The sequence below is a fragment of the Pan troglodytes genome, chromosome 1, assembly GCF_028858775.2.
Source record: "Pan troglodytes isolate AG18354 chromosome 1, NHGRI_mPanTro3-v2.0_pri, whole genome shotgun sequence".
In the NCBI taxonomy this organism is placed as follows: domain Eukaryota; kingdom Metazoa; phylum Chordata; class Mammalia; order Primates; family Hominidae; genus Pan; species Pan troglodytes.
In genome coordinates this window covers 45,256,291-45,268,902 of record NC_072398.2, presented here as the reverse complement: position 1 = coordinate 45,268,902, position 12,612 = coordinate 45,256,291, and the positions used below count along the sequence as shown (strand labels likewise).

Sequence of the window (12,612 nt, the reverse complement as noted above, 5' to 3'; positions counted from 1 at the left end):
ACACTCTTTTCCTAGTCATGAAAATGCAGCAATGCATGTGTGGTGTTCCTGCCCAGGGAAATCCATTAGAGACTCAGCATCCAGGATTTTCATTGGTGCTAGCCATATAGGCACTCTTTACCAAACATGTACCCAAATTCCAGACTCCCAGAAGGAAGGCAGATGTTCAGCATTAACCATATTGTTTGTACAAACAGTCTAGGCATACTCAGCCTTCTCCCTTCCCCACTTACCAATTAACTTGGAGCGTCTAAAAGCCAAGGTCCCAGATGCTAGCCAAGAGCAAGCCTTGCAAGCAGGCATTTCTAAGGACAGTAGTCTAAGAGCTGCTATGTTAACTCTTTTCTGCACTGAGGCTTATTGGCTGTATTGCTTGAAAGAACTAAATGCTTATACTTTTTACACATAGGTATTTACCTGCAAAATAAGATGTGTGCAGAATTGCTTATTGTAGCAATTTGTAATAGTAAAATACTGGAAATAACCTAACTATCCTTCATTTAAAATAAGGTTTTACTACATTCATACTGTAGAGTGCCAGGTAGCTGTTAACAAAAAATTTTGAAGGGGAAACTAATTTATTGATACGGAAATAATCAGGATATATTGTCAAGTGAAAAACCTAAGGTGAAGAGCAAGGTGGGTTAAAAAAGGAGAGGGAAGCCGGGCGCCGTGGCTCATGCCTGTAATCTCAGCACTTTGGGAGGCTGAGGCGGCTGGATCACCTGAGGTCAGGAGTTTGAGACCAGCTGGCCAACACAGTGAAACCCCATCTCTACTCAAATTACAAAAATTAGCCGGGCGTGGTGACGCAGCCATGTAGTCCCAGCTACTCAGGAGGTTGAGGCAGGAGAATCGCTTGAACCTGGGAGGTGGAGATTGCAGTGAGCCGAGATTACACCACTGTACTCCAGCCTGGGCTACACAGTAAGACTCCCATCTCAAAATTAAAAAAAAAAAAAAAAGAGGGAAAATAATTTATATTTGTTTTTCACTTGCATATGAATTTTAAAAATCTCTGGAAGTATAAAGGTGAAACTTAACAACAGTGGCTATGGGAAGGTGTCAGGGATGAGAAAGAGTCTTTTTATCATGTACCCCTTCTGTGTGCAATTCATTTTCATTATTCATTGGTTCCATATTTGCGAATTTGCCTACTTGCTAAAATTTATAACCCCCAAATCAGTACTTGGCCATTCGTAGGCATGTTCAGAGCAGCAAAAAATTTGAGTCATCTGATATGTGTCACATTGGTTCACAAATTGAGTCACATTTCCAGGTGAGGTGGAACAGAGCTCTGCCTCCTTCTGATACTGTAAACAAGTGTCCTTTTCATGATCTATTTGGTTCCACGGCTTTTGGTTGGTGGTGGTGCTGCTTAAAATGGCTCCTAGGCCTATTGCTGAAGTGCTTTATAGTGTTGCTGAGTAGAAGAAAGCTGTGATGTGTCTTATAGAGAAAATAGATGGTTAGGCCGGACACGGTGGTTCACGCCTGTAATCCCAGCACTTTGGGAGGCCGAGGCAGGCAGATCATCTCAGGAGTTTGAGACCAGCCTGGACAACATGGTGAAACCCTGTCTCTACTAAAAATACAAAAAAATTAGCCGGGCATGGTGGCACGTGCCTATAATCCCAGCTACTCGGGAGGCTGAGGCAGGAGAATTGCTTGAACCCGGGAGGTGGAGGTTTCAGTGAGCCAAGATTGTGCCACTGCACTCCAACCTGGGCAACAGAGCGAGACTCCGTCTCAAAAAAAAAAAAAAGAAAAGAAAATAGATGTTAGATAAGCTTTGTTCAAGTGTGAGTTACAGTGCTATTTGTCTTGCGTTTCATATTAATGAATGAAGAATATTAAATGCACCCAAAACAAAGTTATGTATTGATTAGTTGATGAAAATGTGACCAGAGGCTCACAGGAACCCAACTCTATTTCCCTTAGGAATAATGGTTTAGTATTTACTAATTCAGTGTTCAAAGTGACTTTATAGAACATAACTACTGCAAATAATGAGAATCAACTGTTTTATCTTTGGATCATGTGCTGTATTACTGTTAAAAATGTGAAGACATAATTATGTAGGAGAAATATTACTGTGGAGGATTTTTTTTTTTTTTTTTTTTTTTGAGGTGGAGTCTCACTCTGTCACCCAGGCTGGAGTGCAGTGGCTCCATCTTGGCTCACTGAAACCTCCACCTCCCGGGTTCAAGTGATTCTCCTGTCTCAGCCTCCTGCATAGCTGGGACTACAGGCACCCTCCACCATGCCCAGCTAATTTTTGTATTTTTTAGTAGAGACGGGGTTTCACCATATTGGTCAGGCTCCTGACCTCAGGTGATCAACCCACCTTGGCCTCCCAAAGTGTTGAGATTACAGGCGTGAGCCACCACGCCTGGCATGTGGAGGATATTACTAAGGAAAAATGTACAGAATTACATGGAATACCTTTCTTTTTAGTATGCATATAGTCACTTGTGATTTTTTTTTTTTACAAGTAAAAACTCATACCAAAATAAGTGATTCTCTGGGTAATAGCATAATTGGCATTTATTTCCATTTTCCAAGTTGTCTTCGTTGCACATATATTACTTTTCAATTAGAAACAAAATCTAGCAAATGTATTAAACAGATCAAATAAATGTCATGTGACTTCTGTGTATAGAAGATACTGTTACAGAAGTCATTCAGTAATTTGAAAATTGCTTCCAGGAAAGATGTAAAATTTAAGCAAAGGTAGGCTTAGGAACAAGGAAGATTGGCATTAGGTTCTGCCTTGAGAAAGGAAGAATTGAATAATTGTTATTCCTGTCTAAAAAACAGTGGTAGCTATTACATCTACCTTTCGGGTGTGACAGAGGACTAGTAAATTCTTCCTAGTTCTTTGAAAGTAACGGTATTTGCTGTACTTTTATTTTTACTTTATTTTTACTGCTCCTTGTGGAGCAGGGCTACTCTATAGGTAGTGTGCCCACAGTAGCCTATACTTTTAAAAAATATTATACTTTTAGAAAATATCAATAATATTAAAATTAATAAATATTGATTAATAATTATTTTTAAAAATTATACTTTAAAAATATTAATAGGTAATTATGCATATGACATAAACTTAGAACATAGTTTTAAAAAACTGATTTTGCCAAATCACCTTTCAGAGATGTGGAGCAAATTTACATTTCCATTATGTGTTTGAGACTGCCTGATTCTTCCACGTCCCTGAAAACAGTGTATAATTGAATTTTATCACTCTATCAATATAGTAGATTTTGACCTTTGCCCTTTTTGATACATTTAAGCATCTTTTTGTAATGGTTATTGTTTCTCTGTCTCTCTTCTCCATATTCTTAAATTTCAATGCTGGTGTTTTTTCCTGGAATTTTAAACTGTAGGCTGTTTATGATGATTAGAGATTCGACATAATGCAGTTCATCGGAGGTTAGTTAGTTTTTGGGAGTACTTCTCATATCTTTTTTCCCCCTTTTTTGAACTATTAAAATGTATCTAGAAAAGTGCAAAATCGTAATCTTACAACTTGAAGAATTTTCATAGAGTGATTATACTTATTTGATCAGCACCTAGTTCAAGAAATAGAGTATTAGCAGTAATCTATCTTCCCATTCATCCCCTTGTTACTAACCACATCCCCAAAGCTGATCAGCATCCCAACTACTCTACCATGGAGAAGTTTTGACTGTTTTCATCTTTTCATAAACAGAATCGTATAGTATGCACTCTTGTGTCTGGCTTCTTTCATTTCACATCTGTGGCATTGAGTATAGCAATGGTTTATTCCTTCTCATTACTAGATGATATTCTGTTGTACGAATACTTTACAGTTTCTTTATCCATTCTAGTATTGATGTACACATGGGTTTGCAAAATTATAGAGCTATTGAAAATAATATTGCTGTGAACATTGCTTATACACAGCTGTTGGAGAACTAATGTATATATTTTTCTAGGACATACATCCTATGATTCAGCAGTTTATTCTATTCTAGATGCACAGGTATTCTTTTTTTTTTTTTCCTCCCAATTTTCCTTTATAAAAGTAAGGTGACTGGCCGGGTGCGGTGGCTCACACCTGTAATCCCAGCACTTTGGGAGGCTGAGGCGGGCGGATCACGACGTCAGGAGATCGAGACCATCCTGGCTAACATGGTAAAACCCCTTATCTACTAAAAATACAAAAAAAATTAGCCGGGTGTGGTGGCAGGCACCTGTAGTCCCAGCTACTCTGGAGGCTGAGGCAGGAGAATGGCGTGAACCCGGGAGGCGGAGCTTGCAGTGAGCGGAGATCGTGCCACTGCACTCCAGCCTGGGTGACAGAGCAAGACTCTGTCTCAAAAAAAAAAAAAAAGTAAGGTGACTTGGGAAGGATACCTAACATCCTTAGTGTGTTGTTATAGGTGCCTTACTTTGAGAATTCATGAATGGGAAGAATTTTCTCAAACCCTTGAACTCTCAGCTTCAAGTAATAACTGCAGTTTATTGAGTTTGACCTATGTGCTTAGTGCTTTATATACATTATTTTATGTACTCTTCATAAGAAACCATTTATTCCCGTTTTATAGCTAAGGAAAGTGAGGCTTAGAGGCATGAATTATCCAAGGCCACCTGGCCAATAAGTAACATAATAGAGATTCAGACCGTTATCTTTGATTTCATAAACTTAAACTACTGTATCATCCTGCTTCTCTAAATTAAGTGTAGACATTTTAGGGGTTCCAGGATGAGGGTAAAAAGGGAAAGAATAACATAAACTACTCTCCTGCTCCATTCAGCTCTCCATCATGCCTAAGTTATGTTATTTTCAGCAATCTCTCTTCCTTCTAAAAATCATCTCATCTCACATGCCTCGGATTTTTGAACCCTGTATGAACTGTCTAGAAAACAAACTACCACATGAATATACGTATCACTGTTTTATTTGAAAGCAATGTGTTTTTCCCTCTTACAGAAAAAACGCAGTGAAATTCCTTGTTATTGGGAAAATCAGCCAACAGGATGTCAAAAATTAAACTGCGCTTTCCATCACAATAGAGGACGATATGTTGATGGCCTTTTCCTACCTCCGAGCAAAAGTGAGATCAGTTTTTAATTTTAAAAGAATATCAAATGAACACCTATTATGCACACTGTACAACAGTACTTTTCAGACATTGACTCCTTTCCGTCTTGTGAAACAGCAGAATTATTTCCACTTTACAGATAAGTGAACTGAATCTTATTAAGGTTAAATGATTTATCCTTGGCCTTAGAACCATTATATATCTTGGCATGCCATTTAAGTTATTATACTTACTTCATTTCTCATATTCTTATCAGACCCATAAACGTTTTCAAAATAAATTTGATTTTCTAGGTCAAAGGTTGGCAAAACTGGTCCTCTGCCTGTTTTGTAAAATAAGTTTTATTGGAATATAGCCTTGCCCATTCATTTACATATTTTCTATTACCAGTTTTGTGCTAGTGCTATAGAATTGAGTAGTTGAGACAGAAACCATATGGCCCACAAAGCCTAAATTATTAACTGGCTCTTTACAGAAAATATTTGCCAACCCTACTCTAGACTATAATCTAAAATAAAACTAAAAAGCTAGTAGTTATTCCCAAAGTTCATTTTAAAGTAATTTAAAAGTGGAATTGGCCATTTAAAAGCCACAGTTGCTACGTGATTAAAATTTGATGGCTACATCTTTTTACCTCAATTTAAGGGAAAAAAGTAGACTTATTCCTTTCTGGTTTGGTTCAAGTAAGTGTCATATGCTTGGTCTTAGAAGCTACTTCTTTGCTGAGCAAAAAGCCTAGAATTGCACTATTAAAATTAAAAGTCTAGAATTTGTGAACAGGTACTATGCTGCTTCTAGTCTTCTGTTTGTTCTGTTTTGAGTGCCCACTTTGTGTTTATGTACAGTGGAGAGTTAGTGGAGAGTTAATTAGGTAAAAGCACATCTTTTCCCTCCCTGGGACTTTAGAACTTAAATGAGGAAATTTAGTATAAATGCTCATAAGACAAATACACTATAGTTTTCATAGGTGGTCAGGAATTTTTGGTAAGTTGGGGTTGTATCTTCTGTTTTTAATTTATGACTGATTTTGTGCGTTTAGCTGTGTTGCCCACTGTGCCTGAGTCACCAGAAGAGGAAGTGAAGGCTAGCCAACTTTCAGTTCAGCAGAACAAATTGTCTGTCCAGTCCAATCCTTCCCCTCAGCTGCGGAGCGTTATGAAAGTAGAAAGTTCCGAAAATGTTCCTAGCCCCACGCATCCACCAGTTGTAATTAATGCTGCAGATGATGATGAAGATGATGATGGTAAGTTCTGTCTGGCTCCTTCTTTAAGGCAAATAAATAGGGTCTCATAGTGAATTGGGCAGAATCAGGATTAAAGCTATAGGCGTATTTTTAATTGTGAATTTGCCTTAAATGTTGATATATAGATCAGTTTTCTGAGGAAGGTGATGAAACCAAAACACCTACCCTGCAACCAACTCCTGAAGTTCACAATGGATTACGAGTGACTTCTGTCCGGAAACCTGCAGTCAATATAAAGCAAGGTAAGAAGAGGCTAGATTGGTGCCTCTTTATAGCACTGTTGAAACTACCTTTGAAATTTAGTTCACAATCATTGACCTCCCTCTTCTTTTTCCCATGCTACACGCATACTTACCTATACTTAGTTTCTGTTGATCATTTATTTAAAAATAAATGCCTGCTATGTACAGATAAAATACAAAGATGAAAAGGCTCCCGTTCCTCATAAAATTTCTATTTGAATTTTCAGGTGAATGTTTGAATTTTGGAATAAAAACTCTTGAGGAAATTAAGTCAAAGAAAATGAAGGAAAAATCTAAGAAGCAAGGTGGTAAGTCATCACGTTTTGGCTTGGATAGTTGTATGTTGCTAGGGAAGAATACTAAGGGACGCTTCTAGAAGCAACAGCCAAAATGAGCAAATAGATTTTCATTTCCATGGCCTGTTTGAAGTAAAACACAGACTTATTTAAATTGTGGTTGCTTTTAATTCACTGCAGCTGTGTTTCAGTCCCTAACTTTTCAGAGCTGGGTACAATAAAGAATCTGAAAGAACCTGTATATCTTGAAAAATATAGCTCTGAAGAACATCATATAAGAACTATATTAATTCTGTAAGTTCTTATAGTGGTTAAAAAGAAATTATATTAAGAGAGGAAAGGCTGGGCATGGTGGCTCACGCCTGTAATCCCAGCACTTTGGGAGGCCGAGGAGGGCGAATCATGAGGTTGGGAGATCCAGACCATCCTGGCCAACATGGTGAAACCCCGTCTCTACTAAAACAAAAAATTAGCCAGGCGTGGTGGCATGCACCTGTAGTCCCAGCTACTCGGGAGGCTGAGGCATGAGAATCGCTTGAACCCAGGAGGCGGAGGTTGCAGGAGCTGAGATCGCACCATTGTATTCCAGCCTGGCGACAGATCAAGACTCTGTCTCAAAAAAGAAAAAAAAGGAAGAACGTCATTTTCTAGTAGAAGAGTTCTTCCTCAAGAGCTGCTAGGATTTTCTTCTGGAGCTTAAGTCAGCCCGATTGCTCTGTATTTCCAACCCCCAATTTTTTTTTTTTTTTTTTTTTTTTTTGAGACAGAGTTTTGCTTTTGTTGCCCAGGCTGGAGTGCAATGGCGCAATCTTTGCTCACCACAACCTCCACCTCCCAGTTCAAGCTATTCTGCTGCCTCAGCCTCCTGAGTAGCTGGGATTACAGGCACGCGCCACCACGCCTGGGTAATTTTGTATTTTTAGTAAAGACAGGGTTTCTCCATGTTGGTTGGGCTGGTCTCGAACTCCCAACCTCAGGTAATCCACTGCGCCCAGCCCCCAGCCTTAAAATTTATCGTGTGAAGTGTAGTATATATAGAGAGAAATGGTTCTAAAAACCTTCTTTTAAGGCTTGCTTTATAGCAACCTTGGAGTTGTGTTTTCAGATGATTAAATAGAATAGGTTGGATTGATACACCTGATGGCTAGTGTACCTCTGAGGTTAATTTTAGAATAATATTAGCCTTATTGGTAAATATTAGCCTTATTGGTAAATAAAAGTAGTTTGGGTGCCTCAGTCACTCAAAATAATTTTATATTTTGTTTTCACATCATGCCCAAGGCTCCCCTCACCACTACTCCATTTGACTGTAGGCAAACAGATACAGAAAGGCTGATTGGCTTATAGTCATAATATCAGTCTGTATTGGACTTAACTGGTTACAAAAACAAATTTTTTGACTTGCGATAGCATTATTTTCCATAAATTATTTGCTGTTCTTTGACTTGCCTTATTCAGAGGGTTCTTCAGGAGTTTCCAGTCTTTTACTCCACCCTGAGCCCGTTCCAGGTCCTGAAAAAGAAAATGTCAGGACTGTGGTGAGGACAGTAACTCTCTCCACCAAACAAGGTAAGGTATAGATAGGTCTTAGAGTTGTCAAGCCTCTACTTTTATATAATTGGGAATGCAAAATCCTTGGGTATCTTTTACCTTTGATGAATTTTCAGGAATTTGTTAGTATGCTGATGAGATAATCTAAAGATGAAAAGTTGGTACATTCAACTCTAATATTTAAAAGGTTGAAATTCTTTGTCAAGCAGCCCTCACATATATTTTTCCATTTACTGTTTATATCCACTCAATACATTTATTGGCTTCCCATGTGACTAAAGAATAATAGGTATATATAATAAAGTTTTTTATTTATTTCTTTGAGACAGAGTTGCACTCCTGTTGCCTAGGCTGGAGTGCAATGGCACGATCTCAGCTCACCGCAGCCTCCGTCTTCTGGGTTCAAGCAATTTTCGTGTCTCGGCCTCCCAAGTAGTTGGGATTATAGGCATGTGCCACCAAGCCCGGCTGATTTTTTTGTATTTTTAGTAGAGACAGGGTTTCTCCATGTTGGTCTGGCTGGTCTCAAACTCCCGACCTCAGGTGATCCGCCCGCCTTGGCCTCCCGAAGTGCTGGGATTACAGGTGTGAGCCACCGTTCTTGGCCATTAATTTTTTTTTTTTTTTTAGATGGAGTCTTGCTCTGTCGCCCAGGCTAAAGTGCAATGGTGCGATCTCCACTCACTGCAACCTCCGCCTCCCAGGTTCAAGTGATTCTCCTGCTTCAGCCTCCCCAGTAGCTGGGATTATAGGCACCCGCCACCACGCCTGGCTAATTTTTGTATTTTTGGTAGAAACGGGGTTTCACCATGTTGGCCACACTGGTCTTGAACTGCTGACCTCAAATCATCTGCCCGCCTCAGCCTCCCAAATTGCTGGGATTATAGGTGTTAGCCACCACACCCGGCCTGTAACGAAGTATTTTCACTTAATAATTTTAAGCCTAATAAGGAATTATAGATATAGATATATTTAAATGTTTGTGCAATTCAAACAACAAAGAATTAGAAGAAAGAGAGCTCACTTCTTCCTGAGGTGATCAGAGATAGTTATATTGGAGAGTTAACATTGGAGTAGAGTACAGTTTCATTCAACATATCAAAGTGCATAAGCAAAAGGATAGTTTCAGCTTTATAATCAATTGGTTAAGAATACAATCTGTCTTATACTCGACTGCTATTAATAATTAGTACTATTCTAGGCTGTGCGCAGTGGCTTACATGTATAATCCCAGCACTTTGGGAGGCCGAGGCGGGCGGATCGCTTGAGGCCAGGAGTTCAAGACCAGCCTGGCCAACATGGTGAAACCCTGTCTCTACTAAAAATACAAAAATTAGGCTGGGTGTGGTGGCTCACGCCTGTAATCCCGGCATTTTGGGAGGCCGAGGCGGGCAGATCACAAGGTCAGAAATTCGAGACCAGCCCGACCAACGCGGTGAAACCTTGTCTCTACTAAAAATACAAAATTTAGCTGGGCATGGTGGTGCATGCCTGTAATCCCAGCTACTCAGGCTGAGGCAGGAGAATCGCTTGAACCCGGGAGGTGGAGGTTGCAGTGAGCCGAGATCGGGCCACTGCACTCTAGCCTGGGCGACAGAGTGAGACTCTGTCTCAAAAAAAAAAAAAAAAAAAAAAAAACCAGGTGTGGTAGTGTGCGCAGTAGTCCCAGCTACTCAGGAGGCTGAGACAGGAGAATTGCTTGAACCCAGGAGGTGGAGGTTGCAATGAGCCAAGATGGCACCACTGCACTCCAGCCTGAGTGACAGAGCAAGAGTCTATTATTATTATCAAAATAATAATAATAATTAGTACTATGCTATTGCTTCTGTTTAGGCTGTATGTTTGGCTGTTTATTATTAATAGGTTTTGGGTTTTTTTTTTTTTTTTTTTTGATATAATGGCCTTCCTTAAGACTGAGACCTGATTTTCAAGAGACTTTCTGGGTGGGTTCACACTAATATCAGAACATACTTTGTACCCATTAGTAGTTACTGAATACAGAAAAATTGACTAAGGATAGAGAAATTCTGCTTTTGCCATTTCAGGAGAAGAACCCTTGGTTAGATTGAGTCTTACTGAGAGACTGGGGAAACGAAAATTTTCAGCAGGTAAGATAAGTTTTGTGTATATCTTTTCTTTTCTGCTTGTTTGTGCATTAACATGATAGCTTCTCCAAACTCTTTTTATACAGATCTTTGTTATTGGTGCCCCTGTATTGGCTGAAAGCACTTATAAATTCCTCATGTTTTCATGAGTGCATTATACCTTTTATTGAAGATACAGAGATTTAAAGTGTTACAATTGAACTAGATTATGACCATGACCAGCGTTTTAGAAGGAACTAGATTTTAAAAATGGTAAAGAACACCTCTATTTCTCTGAACAAATTTAAATGTGAGTTTTTAGAGGCGAGAAAAATGATTGGTTAATATAATGTGTGTCTCTTAGAATACAGGAATCCCTAAGAAGAAAGAAGAAAGTATGTATATATAAAATTTGAGTCCTTGAGTCTATTGGTGCTTGCTTATTTATTTATTTATTTAGAGACAAGAGTCTTGTTTTGTTACCCAGGCTGGAGTGCAGTGGTGCAATCTCAGCTCACTGCAACCTCCACCTCCTGGACTCAAGTGATCCTCCTGCCCCAGCCTCTCAAGTAACTGGGACCATAGGCCTACACCACCATACCTGGCTAATTTTTGTATTTTTTATAATGATAGGGTTTCACCATGTTGCCCAGGCTGGTCTCCAACTCCTGGGCTCAAGTGATCTGTCGGCCTTGGCCTCCCAAAGTACTGCAGTTACAGGCATGAGATACCATGCTTGGCTGCTATTTTATTTTTGGGGGAGTACTTTACCATATTAGTAAATTGTTGTATAACTACCCTAACGTGTCTGACTCCAAAAAATTATTATTATCATTTGAAACGAGAGTCTTGCTCTGTCGCCCACGCTGGCGTGCACTGGCACAATCTCAGCTCACTGCAACCTCCACCTCCTGGGTTCAAGTGATTCTCCTGCCTCAGCCTCTCAAGTAGCTGGGATTACAGGCACTACCCTTGGCTAATTTTTGTATTTTTAGTAGAGATGGGGTTTCCACCATGTTGGCCAGGCTGGTCTCGAATTCCTGCCCTCAGGTGATCCACCCGCCTCTGCCTCCCAAAGTGCTGGGATTATAGGCGTGAGCCACTGCTCTGGCCTTCAAAAAATTATTTTGAAAATTTTTTCTGACTTCAGAGTTTTCTTCATACTGTTTTAAATGTCCTAAAAAGGAAACCTTATCTATCTCTATTTTGTGTTGTCTTTGATGCAGTTCTCACTACCCTATCTTCAGAACCGTTCTGAACTTAGTCACATTTCAAAGTTTCAGACAGTGAGAGATGGGAATGTATTGTTGAATCAGTTATGCACTTTACGCTCTAAGTAATAAAAAACTTTCAGCGATGAGATAATGCCCATGAATGAAATTAATATTTGCTGTGGCTTTGCTGTATATCAAAGAACATTATGTAAATTCTCATCGAATCCTTGGCAACCATGAGTAAACCATGCACAATGCTTGGCACTTGATATCAGTAAATATTTTCTGCACTGAGCTCAAACTCAGGAAGGGTTAAATAACTTGCCTAAGGTTATAGTCAGATGAATACATTACACGTTATACAGTCATTTACGAAAAAAGCTTAGAAGAGACAGAAATGAGGCAGTCTTTAGAAATCTCTTCTAGCTGTAAATCAAGAAACAATAACAGTTCTAGATTTTAAGAGCAGTATTTTATTTTTGTTTATTTATTTATTTACAATAGCGCAAATCCACTTTTACTGACTTTTCATTAGTTTAAACCCTTGTGGTGTACAGCGTCACTCAGATTCTGTGTCCAATAGCATTAGCAGGAAGATTGCTTTGGAATTTGGCATGAACCACACCACTGTTTCCATGGGCTTGAGTTACCTTTCCCCAGATGACTCTGGTTTTGTTTGGTTTGCCACCAGGAGTCACTATGTTGTTCTTTGCTTTGTATACATAAGCACATCTCTTGCCCAAATAGAATTTTGTTTCATCTGGGGCATAAACACCTTCAATTTTAAGAAAAGCTATGTGCTCCCTTTTTTTCCGGAGACCCCACTTATAGCCAGCAAAAATGCCCTTGGACCACAGCCTTCCAGACATACTTCCTTTAAGAAGTACTGTTCCCAGGAGGCCTCCACAGG

The 12,612-nt window shown here is 39.3% G+C and overlaps 2 protein-coding genes across 51 annotated transcripts in view; one reads left to right on the top strand and one right to left on the bottom strand.

Moving 5' to 3' along the window:
• The window catches only part of ZC3H11A (zinc finger CCCH-type containing 11A), a 59,399-nt gene that overhangs the window by 27,895 nt on the left and 18,892 nt on the right, over positions 1-12,612 (top strand). For all 50 annotated transcript variants that reach the window (XM_063793292.1, XM_063793394.1, XM_063793382.1 and 47 more), the window contains 6 exons: positions 4,961-5,084; positions 6,112-6,315; positions 6,441-6,557; positions 6,785-6,865; positions 8,312-8,422; positions 10,450-10,512. In XM_063793292.1, the coding sequence (XP_063649362.1) occupies positions 4,961-5,084; positions 6,112-6,315; positions 6,441-6,557; positions 6,785-6,865; positions 8,312-8,422; positions 10,450-10,512 (700 nt within the window). The remainder of the gene's footprint in view (positions 1-4,960; positions 5,085-6,111; positions 6,316-6,440; positions 6,558-6,784; positions 6,866-8,311; positions 8,423-10,449; positions 10,513-12,612) is intronic.
• Positions 12,266-12,571, bottom strand: LOC107969787 (large ribosomal subunit protein eL33-like). The gene has a single exon (XM_054658016.1). The coding sequence runs from the start codon at positions 12,569-12,571 to the stop codon at positions 12,266-12,268; it is 306 nt and encodes a 101-aa protein (XP_054513991.1).